Consider the following 19,478-nt stretch of genomic DNA (forward strand, 5'->3'; position numbering starts at 1 on the left):
GACTGTAATACCAAGGTGACCAGATTCTATCCAAAGAACATGAATTATAGTGGGTAGGATGTATAACAGGGAGGTAGAGGAGATGGATCCTAAAACTAAAAGTAGAAAGATTACGGATGAGTGTTGCTCTGTAAGTGATCAGGCAAGACTTATTTGGAAACATTTGAGCAGGCCTTGGAGGAGAGGATTTATATAGAAGATCTTGTTCCAGACAGAATAGCAAGCACAAAAGTATGCAGATGGCTTGTCGTGTCGAAAGAACAGGAGGAGGTACTGGTGTCTAGGATAGGGAGACAGCACCAGGACAGATGGTACAGGAACTTGGGCTTTTGTTCTGAATGAAGTAGGACTGCATTGAACACTTCTGAGTCAGGAATTGATAGGGTCTGAACTACATTTTAGAAGAATCTCTGAGACTGTTGTATAGTAAAGCAGAAACAACCAACAACAACAGTAATAACAAAACCACTCAGGGAGACAGCTTTGGAGTAGTCCAAGTTAGTGATCATGATGTCTTAGGACAGAGATCTAATAAAGGAGTCTCACTGGTGACATTTGTGTATTTTTTTAAAGGCAATTCTTTGAGATGGTTTTACAGTGTGAATGAGAGAAAACTCCAAGAAGATTATTTATTTATATGTATGTGTGTGTGTGTGTACATATACTATCATATATATATATATATATTCTCTCTCTCTCTCACACACACACACGCACACAACCTGAAACAGGGTTTCTCTGGATGTCCTGACACTCAGAGGTCTGCCTGCCTCTACTTCCCACATGTTGGGATTACAACCATGCACCACCACTGCCCAGCTGAAGACGAAGATGTTAAACTGAGCCTTTGGGAAGACAGAGTTAGTCTTTACTAACATGAGAAAGACTATGAAATGGATGGGTTTGGGTGTAAAACAACGATGTAGTTTTGAACATGCCAACTTTTCTTTTCTTTTTTTTTTTCTTCCATGCCAACTTTTCAAAACCTGTTTTTTAAAAAGTATTTAATTATTTTATGTGTTGCCTGCATTCCAGTTCATGCACACAGTGTCCATAGAGGGCAGAAGTGCGCATCAGGTCACCCGGAACTATATTTCACAGGTTGTTTTGAGCCACCATGTGAATGCTGGGACTTGAACCTGAATCTTCTAGAAGAGCAGCCAATGTTCTTAATGGCAGAACCATCCATCTCTCCACCCGTGACCATGTTGACGTATTGAAATGCTGCTGTTATTTGTACAGTATTGTCAACAGTTCATCGGTTAAAGGCTTGTTCCTCAAGCAGCAATACTCAAAGTACTGTGGCTCCTAGAAGATAATGGAGGGTCACTGGAAAACATGAAAGAAATAAGGGAGCCAGCCTCTCTGCTTCATTCAGTTTCCTACATTACCTGATAAGTGATTTGTTGTGATAACCTCCTGCCCTGATATACCGCAGCAGTGGTGATATCGAACCTTAGGCCGAGGCTTCCAAAACTAGGATCCAAGATGGACCTTTTCTCTTTAAGCTCTTTACCTCAGATAGCTTGTTATAGTGATGTGATACTTACAAATACAAATGCATGTCCATCTTCTTTCTATATGAAGATGATAAATTAGCTTCATGAATCTAGTTGGCTAGAAGAGAGTAGACTGGCTTTGATAAAAGCTGGGACTCGTTGGCATTTAAAGCAGTAAAATTCAATTAGAATAGATCTGAGAATTGATCTTCAAGGAATTCTGAAGTTTAGAAATTGAAGAGGAGAAAGCAGGTAATGACCAGTATGGTAGAGGAACCAAAAGATGTGCTTGCTGCAGGTAAAGAGATGCCTCACAAGGCTCACTTTGGATCAATGACACAGATAGACATGATGATGACATAGCATTTGTTTATCTGAGGAGTTTGGTAATGGTATTAGAGGCCAGGGAGGGGTGTGGGTATTTTTTTATGAAGGAAGAAGTTGTAGGATATTTCAATAGCACAGAAAAAAATGATAAAGGGAACCGTTGTAGGCAGATGAACAGTTTAGAGGGGACAGGACCGTTCCTTAATCTCTTCAGCACACTCTAACAGAGCATCACCGATGGGATAGCTCATGCACTGTAGAGATGTGCTCTTCGTTGGTGAAGAGGCTAGCAAGTCCAGTACCTGTGCCTGAGCAGACTGTGTGCCCAGGGAGGGCCCCTTTAGTTATGTGCTAACTAGTGCTTAGAATAGTTGCTTGCTTTTGGAAACAATGGATAAAGATACTGATACTACTGGACATGAACTCTTATCTTGAGGAAGTCTATAGTATCCTTTATGCTGTTAATATTTTACAGCCACTGCTTTTTGCTCAAAATCCTGCTGGAGAACCTTCAGGTGAGTCTACATCCCCATAAATTACATAATAATGGGTCCTAGGTTTTTGATGTTTTTGTTTGTTTTTTACATTTCCCAGAGTAATTCTTCTCAGGATTTTATAGATCTCTTAATCTTTGTGTTATCTATAGTAAGTATAGGACACAATTATGTATGTTCTGCGCACATATAATATGTACGCATATATGCTTGCTAGGCATGTTTAATTAATGTTTTCTGATGAGGGCTACAGAGATGACTCACTGGCTCATTGTGCTCCTTGGTCTTCTAGAGGACCTAAGTTCATTTTGTAGGTTCCACATCATTTGGTGGTTCACAAACACTTCTTACTGCAAGTCCAGGGGATCCAGTGCTTCTGGCCTGAGGACGCATTGCACTCAGGTGCATATACCTATATAGACACATATATACCTAATTAAAATAATCAGACTAAATCTTGGAAAATATTGATAAGCTAAATTTTTATACTTTATTTTAGTTGAAATGACTAGTAAATAGAAAAGAGAAATGCAACTAGATTTTAAGATTGTGTATTTACATGATTATACAGCAATTGGGTGTCTTTAAATAACTGAAAGGAGTAGTACCTTTGTTAATGTAGGCTTAGAAACATGTGAATCAGATGTACCCATAGGCTATGATTATTTGAATATTGGTTGTCCCTCCAGCCAAATTTATACATAAAGCCAGGCTTAGTATTACACCCCTTAAATCCCAGAATTGAGAAAGCTGAAACAGGGTGGTTGCTGTGAGTTTGAGACCTGACTGGGCCATATAGTGAGACACCCTCTTAAATAGATGATGAAAGTCTGATTGACTAGGCAATGCATTACAAAGTGTATTTTGGGGAATAGCTGTATCACAATGACGATGCCCTAGTGATTGGTCTTAAAGAGGCCACAAAATGCTGTCTTTGTCTTTCTTTCTTTTTACCGTGTTAAGATCCAGTGAGAAGGGCACCCTCTGTGCAGAAGTAGGTTGTTATCAGACTTTACCAGCACTGTGATCTTGGACTTCCCACACTCCAGAATAAAGAGAAAAACATTTCTGTTATTCATAAAGTACCCAAAATTTCAAGTACTTTGTTAGAAACAGTTTGAGCAAGACTTAAGACACCATGCAACACCTGGAAGAACAGTATAAACTATCTCCTTGAAGGTCTCAGAGAGCTAACCAGGCACTGAGAACAGTGACGTGCTGTGGAGTTTCTAGAGGGGGATGGGGCAGAGAGAGCTGGGAGGCTAAGAACTTGAAAAGGTTTTGACAGCCTCATAAGCTTGCAAAGCAATAATTGGAGTCCAGACTGTGCTGCAAAACAGGAGTGCAGGTAAATCCTCTAGTGCTTTGGATTGGGATCTACAGATTGACCCCTGGACATGGCTAAACTGAAAAAACAAGTCTGTAACTATTGAAGCAGAGCTTCAGAACTCAGTCCTTAAAAATGAATTAAACTTATACACATGGCTAATGTTCCTAGATGCCTACCAGAAACAAATGTTAAGGGAAAAAAAAACATTAACCATGGGTTGGAAACTATTTCTTCAAATTTTTATATGTAATGCACAAGTCTACATAAATACAAGATAGAGATAACACTATATACCCAGAGAGGTCAAAATTTAATACACTACCAATTACTAGTGGAGACATAGAGCCTCAGGAACTCTTTCCTTCACTGCTGGTGGGAATGCAGAATGTGCCACCACCTGACATGTCACTCTGTTTTATGCAATGCTATATAAACTCTTTACCCTATCTACGGCCCGTTTATCACATCCCGAGGAATTTACTCAAATCAATTTAGAACATTCGTCTTTATGAAGAATTGAAACACAGAGTAGCTTTATGCTAGTACTTTAAAACAGTCAAGGTATCTGTTAGTAGGTAAATGCACAAACTGTGGGACACTTATGCAGTTTTTATCACAGTTAGAAATGAGTTGACAACCCACACAAAGCCACAGAAAGTGTGCTTGTCTTGCTGATAGATAGGAGTCTAAGTGGAACTTAGTAATGCCGGACTATGGAGCGAATGAAAGGTCAGTGCTTGCTAGGTTTGAAGATGGATGAAGACTGCTAGGGAGAGCACTGAGGTGTGGTGCTTTTGCTCTAAGAGCAGAACATGTGACTTACATTTGAGGCAAACTCGTGGGAACAAGAATGAGCCCTAGTGCAGCGTACACGTTAGGTACAGTAATGCACTCATGATGGCTGATCAGTTAAGATGAATGCACCTTAGCAGTGTACGCTGTAATAATGCCAGTGGAGTAGATGAGGCAGCCGGAGAAACTGCTCACTGGTTTGTTCAGTTTTCTTGGAAGTTTAAAGTTCTGTAAGAAATAGTTAACAGAAATAACAATAACAGGGCTGGTGAGATGGTTCAGTGGGTAAAGTGCCTGCTGCCACACCTGACAACCTGATCTTAGTCCCTGGAAGAACCAACTCATGGTTGTCCTCCAACTGCCCCATGTGACACTCCCATACCTTCCCCACACAAGTAAATAAATGCACAAAACTGCAAGAGGAGGAATGCATAAGAAATTAACATGGAAAAAAAAAAACAACAACAAGAGAAATAACAATATAAACATGCTCCAGAAGGGATCCAAGCAGCCTCAGGTACAGATTTAAAAAAGATTGGTAATTCTCGGAGACCTCAAAGGATCAATTAGACAAAGAGAAATGTTATCACTGATGGAAAAGTAGTTACTACTACATATTGTATAGATAGTAAAATAAAAAAGAATATAAAAATAACTGTGCTGATTACATATTTAAATGAAAGGAATACATTCCTTGAAGAGCATCTTAATGAAACAGGTAGGAGAGTAATTAGGAAACCTGAAGAGTCTTAAGGATAGAGAAATGAGATCTTTAATTAAAGCCTTCCACAAAGAAAATTCCTCCTCGGCTTCTCTGGTAAATCCTTCTAAATAATTAAGGAAGAAATAATATTAGTTTTAATTTTCCCAGGTAATAGAAAAGTAGAGCATCTTCATATATTTTATGAGATTCACATCTACTACAGTCAAAGAGAAATTAACATCATTTAAACAGGTACAAAATTGGAAATATTAGCAAAGAATATTACTATATATTAAAATAATGTGTCTTGAGCATGTAAGTAAGGTTCATTTTAAGACTAAAGATGGTTTAGCATGCAAAATTGTCCAGTATAGCTGAGTGGTCGAGCAACAAAGAAGGCAAACTGTGATGTCCATCTTAATGGACGTAGATAACTGTTGAAGAAACCAGAAATCCTTTCAGACTAGAAGCTATTACCAAATTCATAGTAGGGAGGATTTTCAATTTGATCATCGGTTACTACAAAATCCTCTAGCTAATACACTTACTGATTAAATATTAAATGTTTCCTCCACATAAGCTCAGGAACAAGCCAAATTCTTCCACTATGAACATTTTGTTCATTTTTTTTAAGGAGGTTCTAGCTAATTTAATGGAGAAAAAAAATGGGTATGATGGTTGAAGAGAAGATTGTCACTCATAAATTGCATCATTATGCATGAAATATAAACAAATGTAGCAGTATTAAAAATAGGTATGGGGTATTTATTTATTAACTTGATTTATTTTTTGAGACAGTTTTGTCCTGTATCCCTGGTTGCTCTCTCACTCACAGAAATCTACTAGCCTCTGCCTCCTAAGTGCTGGGATTAAAAATGTGCCACCACACCCAACCTAAAATCTGTAAATTTTTTAAGTTGATAGCTAAAATGTCAAGCAGCAAACCAGTTATCTTTATTATGCACAATTGGAAAGTAAAATATTTAGGTGTCATTTACAATAACATTCAATTTTAAGTATATAGGAATGACTCTAGTAGATATATAAAACATCAATATTTAAAACTACAAACTGCTCAGAAAAATTTAAAGAATGATTAATGACTAATCAAAGAAAACACATGGAGGGACTTATGTCTCTAGCTGCATATGTAGCAGAGGATGGCCTAGTCAGTCATCAATGGGAGGAGAGGCCCGTGGTCCTGTGAAGGTTCTATGCCCCAGTATAGGGGAATGCCTGGGCTAGGAAGCAGGAGTGTGTGGGTTGGGGAGCAGGGGGGTTGGGGGGAGAGGATAAGGGATTTTCGGAGGGGAACTAGGAAAGGGCATAACATTTGAAATGTAAATAAGGAAAATATCTAATAAAGAAAACAAAAGAATGATTAAAGAGGCAAACTGCATCATGCTTGAGCGTTAGGAAATTCATTTTTTTAGGTAGTTCTTCCCAAGTAGATCTACAACTAAATATAATCAAAATCTTTGGATATTTCTTTGTAAAAATAAAAAATAAGCTATAAAGCTTACACAGTTTTGGAAGGAGTAGAATAACCAATGTTGAAAAGTGAAGCAAGCAAGAGCTTGGTACAAAGGTTTCCACAGCTGCATCTCAGTAGAGAAGACTTTTCAGGGCAGCCTGTCAGACAGTGCGCCTTCCCTCAGCACTGCAAGGGTGGAAAAGGACTCGCATCTGCACACGGGAAAGGTGGAAGCAAACAGCCAGCATTTAAACAAATAAGCAAACAAAGACCTTGGGAGAAAACCAGAGGAGGTTCAATAAATAAATGTTTCTTAAATAGGGGCATAGAAAGTACTAACTATAAAAGATAGTGACAGTTTGAAAATAAAAGTAAAATTTCCTAAAAATAAAGAACTTTTTCTTGAAAGTATGTGTGTAATTTTGTTTGTTTGTTTGTTTTAAAGAGAAAATTCCATGATAGGGCTGGAGAGAGATTACTCCATTGTTAAAAGAGTACTGGGTGCTTTTCCAGAGAGAGGGCCTAGGTTCCATTCCCAGCACCCACATGACAGTCCTAAAGAATGCCACACCCTATTCTGGCTTCTGTCAGCCTCTCAGTCGTCTACATGGTGCACAAATATACATGCAGTCAAAGCACACATATACATAAAAATTTTTAAGAGAAAAAGAAAATTCCCCAAGAGACATGAATCTAATATATTCGGCTACAAAAGGGTTCATAACCTGTTTATTTAAAGAAGTCCTTCCAATCCATAAGAATCAGATTACTCGAAAAACATTTTTTTTCTTTTTCTATTGAGCAAAACTAGACCAAGCACTAACATATGTACACACAGTGTCCCTAAAAAATACAGATGGCTGATAGGGTAAGATATTTAATGTCTTTAGATAAGGATCAGGAACGTTACCAGCGTTTTCAATAAGACTCTAATACATTCTACTAGAATGGCTAGAATGTAAGTGACTGACTATACTGCATATTGGCAAGGATGTAGACCAGCCTGAATTCTATCAGACTGGTGGGTGTGGAATTGATAGAACCATTTTTAAAAAGTGGCAGGTTGAGAATGAGTATATTTACCAAACGTGTGTTCAGAAAGTTTGCTAGTACTAGAATTTCAAACTGGAAACAATTGCGATTTTTATCAATACGAATATAGTTAAAATAATAGTACATTTGTGCCCTGGGTGACAGTATAACAATGGCAAATTATACTACTGTAATGTTCAATAGCATTGCTTCTATACATAGATAAAATGCTTAGAAAAAAGTGTTGCAAAGGCTATATGTTATATAGTTTCTTTTATACAGGTGAGATCAATAGATGAATGGACCCCATGTTCCTCAGGTCACAGGTAAATGGGTATAGTCATTAAGGAAGAAGAGTGGTAACTTGGCCAGGGTACACATCCCAGGAGGAGCACAAGGAGGTCTTTGGGCATGCCGTTTGATGTTAAAGGCTAAGTAACGCCCACAATGGAGTTACTGCTGGAACACCACTATGAACCTCTGGTTCTGTCACAAGTAGAAGTACCTATGTGACCCCTAGCAGTGGACTGGGTGAATGTAATAAACGTAGTAGTCAGAAGTGAAGAACACCATGTGGTAGTGAATGAGGAAATAACATGATCAATCGTAAGCATGTTGAGTGAAAGAAAACATCATCTGCAAAAGGATGTACTCTTATTTTTCAATTCATGAAATGAGATTCAAATGGTGGCAGGACCGTAGCTTTGGAAATAAATTAGTTGGTTCAATGCTGGGGGTCCTGACAAGAAGGAGTGTTCTGAGCGCTGTCCTACAGTGTTCTTGACCTACACTTGGTTTGTGCATTTTCATTGAGCTTTGCATTTACAGTCTGTGTGCTTTCTAAACTTGCTATGCGTCAGTAAACAGTCAGAAACACATTTAAGGGGTCTGCAGCTGCTAAATTAGCTCCAACATGATGGGTATCTTTCTATTTTTAAAACTTGCTTATAAGAACTGAAAGAAATGCCTTACTTCATGTAGTCCTTTTGTATACTTTGACATTTCCATTAATTAAAAAAAAAAGTCATACAGCATTCACTTTTACAGTTTTTTTCTTTATGTATTATAAAGTTAAATTTTTTCTCTTAATGATTAGAAAGACATACTTTTAAACTAAGATAGGCTTGTATTTTATCTTAGCATTTCCATCCATTCCCTTTGTGCTTTGGTAGGAATTTATTGGTTGCAACCAGGTTTTTAATTTTAAGTTGTGTTCCAGGTTCTCTAACTGTGTATCACCAGGCTATGAAGAGCTTGTTCTTTCCTTTGCAGATGGCAGGCATACTCAGTAAAGTCTGCCTCCCTCCGTTTTCTTTAGCTTGCTGCAGTGAGTTGGTTATTGGTGCTAGTTTTCTGGAAGGCATTCATAATGATACTTTCTGTTACACTGAGGAGGTGAGGTTGATCTGAGTTTCTTGGCTTTGCAGTTTCAGTACAAGCCATATACTAATATCTGTCCCTGATAGTTACTGAAAATATTAATCTCTAAATTTTAAAAAGTGCCTTAAGTATCCACCATCTTTTTTTCAAATAGGAAATTATGTATCAGCGTACTTTTTCATACTAATCTTTTTTGTTGTTGTTGTTTTTAGAGAAAATCTCTTCATGAGAACAAATTGAAGAGACTACAGGAGAAAGTAGAAGTCTTGGAGGCAAAGAAAGAAGAACTAGAAACAGAAAACCAGGTGCTAAATAGGTAATATGTATGTATATATGTGCCCCTATTGTTGTGTAGCACTTTGTTTCTGTTTACTGTGTTTTTATTTATCCACTGTGATTGAATGTCTCTGTGCTTACATGAGTCTCTGTGTACCACATGACAGCAGGTACCTGCAGTAGTCAGAGAAGGGTGTGAGGCCCCCTGGAACTGGGGCTGCAGGCTGTTGTGAGCTACCTTGTGGGTGCTGTGCAGTGAGCACTGGTCCTTTGGAAAAGCAGCCAGTGCCCTTTGCTGCTCAGCCACCTCTCCAGCTCCAGCACTTTGTTTCTGAGCTCACTGTACTTATTTAACCCGTGTACTCAGGGCCAGCACTCTGCAGGAAGAGACAAGTAGACATCTGTGAGTGTGAGCTCAGCCTGCTGTGTATAGCAAGGTGCACAGACAACCCCCTCCCCAAAATTAACATTTACAAAGTTTCCTTTTTACCTTTACTCTTCTGTCTACTTGAATGTTCAAGCCAAAAGTCTCTATCTCGTATAAGGTATTTGTGGTATTGTGTGATAGTAAAAAAGGACACTCACTGGCTTCGGTACAGTTTTGTGATTAGGGGTGGTATGAGTTCTTGTTAAGGCAGCAAAGTTATAGCAGTGGCATAGTTCAGAACTTTAGTGTCAGCTAGTTGTCACCGCCATTAGTGTTCCTAGAGCTAAGAAGATTGATTCAGTTAGGTTGCTGATAGTAACATTGATGAACCTTTTCTACTGTGTACTAGGACAAAAATTCTCTAATGGACACTGTCCAGGTGTCCTATAATTCAGTTCTGATACTGACACAGGATGAGGGCTCAATCGTACGAGACTGCTTCCACTTCAGATGGCAGTCATAAAGCCAGGTCATGACCTGTACCTCTCATTCACAGGCTATAAATTGGGGTTCCAATGACTCCATGCTTCAGATCTATTAATTTGTTAAGAGTTGCTCATTGAACCTGGGGCTCTTTCTGATGACCTGCTCCTTCTAAAGCTCTGTAGGGTCCCTGGTCAGGAGTTAGCTCATTACAAGAGTTTTTAGGAGTTACTAGAGTGCCAGAGGCCAAATACTATATTTATTGATCAATATTCATTTACACCCAAAATTGGGTAAATTCAAATATAAAAACTTATGATTTTAAATTTGACTATATTTCATGTAAAAAAAGAATTTCATAAGGCTTAATTCAACTTTTAGGTTTTTGTAGTCAAGAGTCCTCTTTTACTTTCAGCATTCATAGGAGAGTAGAAATGAAAAGTACTGAAGTTTTTCCCAAGGTATTTTTAATCTTTGATTAATTGACAAATAAAACTATGAGTTGGTAGCTTGCAGTGCTAATAATTACCTAGTGTTAATATATAGGGTCAATCGTGGTGGCACATGCCTTTAGTCCCAGTACTGTGGAGGCCAAGACAAGTGATTGGCTGAGACAAGTAGAGCGTTGTGATACTAGTTCAGCCTAGTTGAAACAGAGAGTTCCAGGCCATTAAGGGCTAGTGAGACTCTTAAAAACAAAAACAAAGAACAGAAAACCAAAAACATACATAGTAGCTGGATGTGCTTGAACACCTAATAATCCCCACTTGAGGTGTAAAGCATCCTGGGCTCCAGAGAGAGTCCACATCAGCTCCAGGCACAGCGGTGTGGGAGAGGGGGTACAAAGGCCATTTCTGTTGATCTTTTTACATACATTTTCAGTTAGTGGAGTTACAGTTTAGGAATCTTTCTCCTACTTAAAAATTATATTCTGGTTTTCTTTAGGGTATAACTACTAAAGAACAGAAATGTTTTTTTTTCTTTTTAAGACAAAATGTTCCATTTGAAGAATATACAAGGCTTCAAAAACGACTAAAGGACATACAGAGAAGACATAATGAATTTCGAAGTCTAATTTTGGTTCCTAACATGCCTCCAACAGCATCGATTAGTCCTGCTAACTTCCAGTCCGCAGTGACAGTTCCTGGAGCGGAACTCTCTTTTCCCCCTCATCTGCAGGTATGAACATTTTTAAAAGAGACAAACATTTCTGTAGGTTGTTTTGTTTTACCAGTTTAGAGAGTTAAAATTATTTTGAAGTTAAAGTCGGTTTTAACTTGCTATATATATTTTCTGAGTAGATTTAGATATACTCTGTCATAGTGATGGCTCTTGAAAGACATTTTCATATTTGGCTATAGACAGCATAATTAGTGAATCTCTGAGCAGCTTAGTTTTATAGCTTAAATCTATACAACTCTCAAGAACTTACTAATGCAACACACTGCATATATCTATATAAAATTTTGTTTAATACTAGTGAAAAATGTTTTGAGAGAAAGCACCATTTTTCTTTCTAATCCATAGATGAAGAAATTGAGAGCATTGTGATGATGCCCCTAAGACCCTAGCTGAATAAATTACCATTAAGCTCTGTTTAACCCTACCCTATCTGAACCCAGAGCCTAGGCTATGTCTTTATCGGCCCCAGAGCTTTCACTGGCTGGCATTCAGAACATGGACTGCCAAAGTCATGAGACACTGCAGTGTCAACATGAGACTGTAGTCATCGGATTGACTTGTAGACCAGACCAAGTGCAGCACTTAGTAAATTACAGTGACATTCCAGTCTTGTTGGAAAGCTGCCACCTCTGTGTCCTCATGCCCTGACAGTAGCATTGTCTGACTTGCTGCCTGGCGACTTTTACTCCTAAGGAGGAACAGACTGGGTTTTACTTAAGAGTGCAGTCTGAGGCAGGAGAGAAGAGCAACTAGTTTTTACATAGCTAACCTGGGTCATTTCTGTGCCACACTTTGGAGGCTTATGGAAGAGAGGCAGGGACGTTCCTAGTTTTTCTAGGTTTCTCTTAATGTGTCATTTTTAAGGAGGAACAACATCAAAGAGAGCTCTCTCTCCTTCGCAAAAGACTGGAAGAACTGGAGACTACACAAAGAAAACAACTGGAGGAGCTTGGGTCTCCTGGGGAGTGAAGCCTGAAGACAGGCAAAGCCAGAGACTCAATAAAAGTCTGACGGGTAACGTGTGGCACTGAGACGCCTTCTTCCTGTTTGCCAAAATCCATGAGCTGCCTCAAGAAAAGGTACTAGCAGCGCACTGCATGGGCTCCAAGATTTTAGGATTATACTAAGAAAATGAAAGTATTCATATATTTAGAACATGCATTGACAATCTTTTGACAATGCAAAAATAAAAGGAACTAGTTAGTTAAAAAAATCAAGTTTTCAAATTAATTTCTGTTTTGTTGATATTTTCTGGCATTTTGCTTGAAATATATCCACCCTGAAGTCCCTTTTCCTCATCTTTGAGATGCCTCCTTGGTAATGACAAAACCAATAAACATCTCCTTTATTATATATAAAAGTTTTGGAAAAGATAATCATTTATAAGTATAAAAACCACTTAAAAGTTTCTAAACATGTTTATTATAGAAATCTTTACCTTTTCTAAAAGCTGTGCACTTAATTTATTGAATAACTTAATAAATATTTTTGTATCTCTGCTGTTTGTGTTTAATTTTCCTGATCATAGAATATGTACTAAACAGTTGAGATGGCATCACTTCTGTGGCTTTGGTGAGTTTTAGAAAATGAAGTCCTGTGGCTGTAAAGAGTTGTTGGTCTTACTTGAAGCAGTGAGGTATTGAAGTACCGCTGACATTTAGTTTGGTTTCTCACTGTTAGGTAAGGATCAAATAATGATGTTTTATGTCCTTCTGTTTTCATTGTGCATCTTTGGAAGCTTCTTTATGTAATGTTTTAGAGGGATTCCACTGGAATAATTTCATGTCAGCAAACGGAAGCTTAAATTTATGTGGATTTGTCATTGTATAGACGTCTCAGCAGCCAAAAGTCAGGTTGCTCACTGAAGACAGGAATATAAGTGAGCAGCTCTTGGCGCCATTTAGCAAGGAGCTTGGTTTACTGAGCGGAGCTGCTTATTTATATGCAATGTACCGTGACATCTTGTTCCTGGAAAGTAATTTAGGTTAAGAAACCTATTAAAACTAGAAAAGACAAACAGTCCACATTTGTTACATCAAAATGTTTATTTTTGGATATAGACATTTAAAACATTCATCTCCAAGAACAACTTCAGTCAGGTATACAGTAAGAAATAGACTTTAAATCCTAATACAGAAAAGATAACAGAAGTAATTTTTAAGTGCTGCTTTAGACACTAGTGTTAGAAAAAAAAGTTTATAAATTAATTGTTTTGCACCAAAAATATGCAAAGAAACTTGAAACTAGATACTGTTTGTCATTTGCTTCTTTAGTTGTTGAATAGAGGCCCAGTGACTGATTGTCTTCAGCACACATCTAATTTGGACATTCTGTGCATTTGGCTAATGGGATCCAAAGTGTGATCTAGATAGTGCTTTCCACTGGAGGATTGACAAACACACTACATACATTAGTGAATCTTCACACCACCTCAGTGAGGTAGGTTAGAAATAGTATACAGAAATTGAGGCACAAAGAGGTAAGTGACTTGCCCAAAGTTCCTAACTCCTGAAAGAGGCGGTAAGGCTCACACAGGACTCATGTCAGAGAGCTGGACAGGGACCCCCTGGTGTAGCATTTGTAACACAGCTAAAGCTGTGGCTCAGCCTTTGCGTTTCTGTTCCCCAGAGAAGGGAAGGTTTGTTGGGCAATTCTCCTACCCTTGGCTCTCAAGTCTCCTCCAACTTTTCTCTTAGGAATGCCTTCACCTCTTTAAAGACGGTAGCAGCTTTAAATGGGGACCAGACCTCTCACCTTTCTACTTAGAAATAGACTATTTGGTAGTAGTTTTGAGATGTGTCCATTGGACAGACAGTAGTCACAAGAAACAAGATTGGGAGGGCGTCTGTCAGGGCAGCCACTGCACTGTTGAGGTGTCAGATAGTAAGGAAGAGAAAGGACTGCCATTTACCAGGACATTGCAGTCTAGATGGGCCAGGCAGTGCTGGTAAATGGTTTTGAGGAATGTGTGCTCAAGGTTTGATTGGCTGATTGAAAGAAAAGTCCTTCCTAAACTGGGGGTTTGGAACCCCAAGGGTAGGGGTGCCTGCCACAAGGTAAGTGAGAGGGCCGTCAGGTGACACTTTTTACTTCTGTTTAATAGAAGGAAAGCACAGTGGTATTAAAATTGGTCACGAGCAGCAAAAATTTGGGAATAAAAAAATCAGCAATAAAAAAGACTACAGTATAACTTGATAGGAAATTCTTTGAAAAAAAAAAAAAGAGGCACGAATAAAATGAGTATTTTTAAATCTTTCTCCTGTAAGGAATACTTTCAAAAAGTACATAGTAAGACTAAGATACCAAGTTGTACTAATATTTTCCAGGCCTTGGGCCTCAAATATATATATTTATATATAATACTCCAATGTGAACAACAATTTGATGAAATGTAAAATGTATCTTTTATTTTAATCACACACAAGTATTTATAACCACAGGGTTCACCAGAAATCTAAAGCAAGGAGACACTAGCATAGAAATGTAAGATTACAGGAGTGACTTACACATCCACAGACAGTTCTGATCAAACAGAAGTAAAGTCATGAACTCTTTTTCTTACAATACCCAACATGTCCACTACCAGATACATGAAAAGATAAAAAAGAGACACACCGTAGGACAGAGTCTGGGAAAACTGCTGTTGCATTTCAGTGAGACCCACCCACTCTCCTTGCTTTAGAGCTGCGTTGATGAGATGGAGGTGGGCTGAGGAGCCCGGCTGGCAACCACTGAAAAACACGAGCCCTTTCAACAATGTTGCAACACTGTTAGTTTTTGGTTTAAACACACACACTCACGAATGCTAAGTGTACACACTACCAAATTCTGCCTTCAGCCTTTCCAAGAACTACTGGGGAAAGAGGAGGAATGCCGCAGACCCTCAGGGTTGCCCTAACACCCCCTCCGGGTTTCCAAAGGACTCCTTCCACACTCTGAGCTTTGTTAGTATCCCCTTTCTTCTGCAGAAGTACAGTGTAGTCACAAGTACTACATAGCTGTAGTTTTCCAACAAAACCACTTAGATATCATTGTGCTTAAGTGGAGACTGTAGTTACAATACTGACACTTGCTTACTGGCCCTGTATTCTCTGTAAACAAGGAGGCTGTTTGCAACAACCACTTCAGCTCTATTTACAGAAAGGTTCCCACGATATACCCACAGGCACAGTGGTTGATAACGCTTTCTAAAAGCTGTGCATGTGCCTTGGTCTCCTAAAGGACAGTGCTCGAAGTGGAACCCATGTGCAAACTTAAGAAATTAACGACAAAGAGTAGCTCAAGCAGCCAGTTTGCTCCCAAGCTGTCTGAAGAACTTTGTCAAATAAAGCCAGGCCCCAGGGTGCTTACATCCACTTGCATTTCTTCTTTTCATCAAATAAGACTTTTACATGCAAGAGTTGTTTCTGAGCTTCTTCCAGCCCTCGTTCTCTTTCTAGTTTATTTAGAATCTGTTGACAATTAGAACAGTTATTTTACATATTAGAGTTTTAGCAGTACAATTCACAATTCTGGTGGGCTTGCTCTTTCTCTCTCTTTTCTTTTTTGCATTCCTGATGCTGTGAGTGGTAAAAATCTGTATGAAACAGATGCCAGCAGTTTCTTCGATCATTTCCATACTCACTTTGCAAGTTGTTTTGCTAAGTCATTATCACAGGATCAACAACACTTGGGCTTGAAATAGAAGCCCGAAAGAAATACCATCTATTTGCTTACAAATATGGGGCCAGACTTCCAAGGCCCTCTTTTTATGCATTATGTCACAGCCATTCCAAGCACAGCAAGCATCCCTGGGCAGCCAGCATGCAGGCAAGTATTCCTCAAATGCAGCAGGCAAGGGCATCCTGATCAGAGATGAATCCTTCCATCTCTCTCCCTCCCTCCCCTCCCCTCCCTCCCCTCTGGAGTGCTTCCCTTCTCACCCCTGGCCCCTGGAGAGGGAGAGATGCTTATCATGTTTAAGGGACTCATTGCCTCTACCCTACCTTAGCTCTTCACTTGATCTTCAAGTAGCATATGGAATTGGTGAGCTATTCTCACCATTGACATGGATAGCCTGTCCCAGCATGACTGAGTAGGGGGGAATCAGGGAAGGGGGAATTAACATATATTTGGAAACAAGGAATCCAGATTAAGGAGAATTAATCATAAAGGTGAATGGTAGTTGCTACTTATGGTCATAACAAACCTGAGAACAGTGTGAATTGGTGTTTGCTTAAGTTAGGAGTAGTATGTCGTGACCTCATAACCATGGAAAACAGAATCTAGGTGATGCAACAGGCTTAGCTTTCACTTTTCGCAGACCACAATCAAACATGAACTGGCCCAATTAACAAGGGCCAGAGTTTACTAATCAGAGTTTACTTGAGTTGTTGTGGCTTTAGGCCCCATGAACTCAAATGTAAATTCAGGCTGGTCCAAAGGTGGGCAGCATGACCGACTACAAGAGGGGTAGCCATGTGCACTCTGGCTCAGGGCCTCCCTTTCTGCCTATTTGGGATGGAAGGCTGTACCCAATTCCTTGTGGTGGGCTCGTGGGCTAAACTGTGATAAATTTAAAAAAGAAAGCAACTTACCTCATCAAAATACTTTACGATGTATTTGTAGATTTCTGTCAAGGCCACTTCTTCATTAAATTCATTTTCATGTTTCTGAAAAAAAAAAAAAAGGCTTGTTGAGAGACTCTGAAATGACTGTTTTGAAGTAACAAATATACAGGCTTATTTCTGCTTCGTAGTTGTTGTACCTTAGATTCCTGAGTTAAGAATTCTTCCATTTCTAAAGATGACAATGGAGGCAAATCCCTGATTGCTTTGTAGTAAGACTTCACTTCCTCTTTGTAGGTTGGTATATCCTTGGCATAGAGAAGTTTATTGGTTGGTGCTTCCTGAAAAACAGCAACAGCCACACGAAGCATAAAGTCACGGGGGGGTGTACAGTGGTTCAATGTGACTGAACTTGCACCGGCATCCCTTCCTGCCAACAAGGCTTCACACAGGAGGCCTCAGTGAATGCTGACTGAGTGAGTGACTGCCATCTAGATAGTTCTGGTGAGTCACTGTTATTTTCAGGCAGATTAAATGCTAATATATTCAGCCTTCCTCTCATAAAAGAACTAAAATTATTATTTTTGCATGATTTTGAGTTACGGTAACAATGGAACTTATTTCAATCACAGTTCATTACTAATGGCCATTAAAAAGCCTGAATTAAAACGTTGCTCTCCCCCTCACCCACCAGTGAATTTTGGCATTTCTAAAAGACTTGATTGTAGAACTGATTGAGCCCTTTATATAACTGTAAAACTGGTAAGTAATTGGCAGTGGCAGATTTTCTAGCTTGTCCCTTCATTTCATTAGATTCTAAAGATCTTCCAGTTTGTCTAGGAAGCACATGTCACCAGTACTGGTAACTCTGATGTCCGATTTCCCAAGTATTCTTTGGCAATTTGCATGGTGTTATATAAATATAATAGTAGGAATATGTAAGCAACTAAATGAAGATGAAATCATTGTTGACAAATGTTTTTAAAATGTCCATGAAGATAGTTGAATTAATGATTAGACTAATGTCCCAGTGTGTTTTACAAGAGTCTAGGGACTGAATCAGTGGCGTGGGGAACTGGTTTGAAGGCTGCCTGCACTGAGATGTTCCTGAGAGGTACATGGCGGGTTTGAAGTGGACCCTGCAAGTTGCATGACCATCCATTCAATTAGCATTTACTTATCCAAGTATCTGTGGCAGACATCAAATGTACAGAGATGACAGTGACTGCTGTCTGCCTTTGAGAAGCTTACAGTCTTGGGAAGAGGAATTCACTGCCTGAGTGTGATGTGAAGCATCACTAACAGACTGCAGGAAAGGGTAAGGACTACTCAGCTGGACAGAGGAGAGTTCACAGTTAAACTACTTTGTGATAACAAAACCTGTGACCTTCTGGACCTCACTCATCTATAGAATGGGAAGCATAGTCCCTGAAGGATGAACTAAACCTAGGAAGTGCGGGTTCTAAAAGCTCCTTTTACTGGGAACAAGCACATTGTGTTTTCAGTATGGTATAGGAGACACACTGGGCAAGTTCATAGACACAACCAAACAGATCATAGTCTTCTTGCAGTTCTTCTTACAAATCAAGAACCTGTGTTTGTGGCATCAAACTCTGGCAGATGGAGGAGGAGTTCACTAACAGGACCGAGGCCAGTCAGGAAGGCCCTGTAGCACAGCAAAGATGCCATTTGTAGGAAGAAATGCACTAAGATGGTGAAGACGAAGAGTTTAGCGGCTGGGTGGGCAGCAGGGCCATGGGTGTGGGTTAGAAGGCAGTTACCGTCCAGGAGGGAGGGAAGGAAGACATGAGAGGAAATAAGAGGGACGGGAGGTTTTAGAGAGCGGAGTGAAGGCAGGCTTCCATGGGAATATGGTAAGCGTTGGCAGTTCCGAGTAGGGTTGTGGCACCTGAAGTCCCCATGAAACCTCAGTCTCGGGAGGTGATTTCAGGGATACTTATCAGAAAGCAAAGCTGGGCCTTACCTTCCCCAGTTGCTGTTCTGTGAGAGAAAAGGCATCCATGAATGCTTGGGCAATCACTGACAAACAGCTGTCTATGTGTGGTGTCTTCTTAATGTCAAAGACAAACTGAGGGTTCTTCAGGATGTTTACCCAGAATCGAAGAGGGAGGCTGTTTGAAGGGAAAACAGTCTCTTCTCAGGCAGGACTTAACACAGCCGGTGCTCTGTGCACCAGTTTGTAAATGAGTGTGTCTGACCTTGTTACCCAAGTACAGAAACCCGCTTAGCCAAACTGATAAGCAGCAGGTGGCAGCATCACTCAGACCCCAAAAGGGCTGACCCCCCAGTGAGTGAAGGGCAGGCTAGGAAGTCCAAAAGTGACCCTGGACAAGAATTCCATATCTGGGTTCGATGAGATGATGTCACCAACAAACAAGAACTTTTCACTCAAATCTGTTCCGCCTGACCCCTTTGAGCCCCTCTGGTCTAAGCCACTGACATCTTGTCTGGATTATTTGTCCCCAGATCTTGATCCTTCTAAGAGAATCAGATCTTACCACTCACTTCTCTCTTGTCCTCTGTCAGGGTCTCCTCTCCTGCCACTCTTAACTGAGCTCGTCTCCACTAGGTC

The 19,478-nt window shown here is 39.6% G+C and overlaps 2 protein-coding genes across 3 annotated transcripts in view; one reads left to right on the top strand and one right to left on the bottom strand.

The window, feature by feature from the left end:
• Positions 1-12,836, top strand: part of Cep83 (centrosomal protein 83) — a 101,713-nt gene extending 88,877 nt beyond the window's left edge. The window contains exons 14-16 of the mRNA NM_029852.2: positions 9,244-9,347; positions 11,147-11,336; positions 12,204-12,836. Of these exons, the coding sequence (NP_084128.2) occupies positions 9,244-9,347; positions 11,147-11,336; positions 12,204-12,308 (399 nt within the window). The 3' untranslated portion in view covers positions 12,309-12,836. The remainder of the gene's footprint in view (positions 1-9,243; positions 9,348-11,146; positions 11,337-12,203) is intronic.
• Positions 12,837-13,365: 529 nt separating this feature from the next.
• The window catches only part of Plxnc1 (plexin C1), a 154,150-nt gene continuing 148,037 nt past the window's right edge, over positions 13,366-19,478 (bottom strand). The window contains exons 28-31 of one of the 2 annotated variants that reach the window (NM_018797.3): positions 18,870-19,017; positions 17,086-17,226; positions 16,916-16,990; positions 13,366-15,790 (exon numbers count right to left, since the gene is read on the bottom strand). In NM_018797.3, the coding sequence (NP_061267.1) occupies positions 15,686-15,790; positions 16,916-16,990; positions 17,086-17,226; positions 18,870-19,017 (469 nt within the window). In that variant the 3' untranslated portion in view covers positions 13,366-15,685. Of the gene's footprint in view, positions 15,791-15,875; positions 16,410-16,915; positions 16,991-17,085; positions 17,227-18,869; positions 19,018-19,478 lie in introns of those variants that run through there. The other variant, XM_030245180.1, reaches the window with a different exon arrangement.

The sequence above is a fragment of the Mus musculus genome, chromosome 10, assembly GCF_000001635.26.
Source record: "Mus musculus strain C57BL/6J chromosome 10, GRCm38.p6 C57BL/6J".
Taxonomy (NCBI): domain Eukaryota; kingdom Metazoa; phylum Chordata; class Mammalia; order Rodentia; family Muridae; genus Mus; species Mus musculus.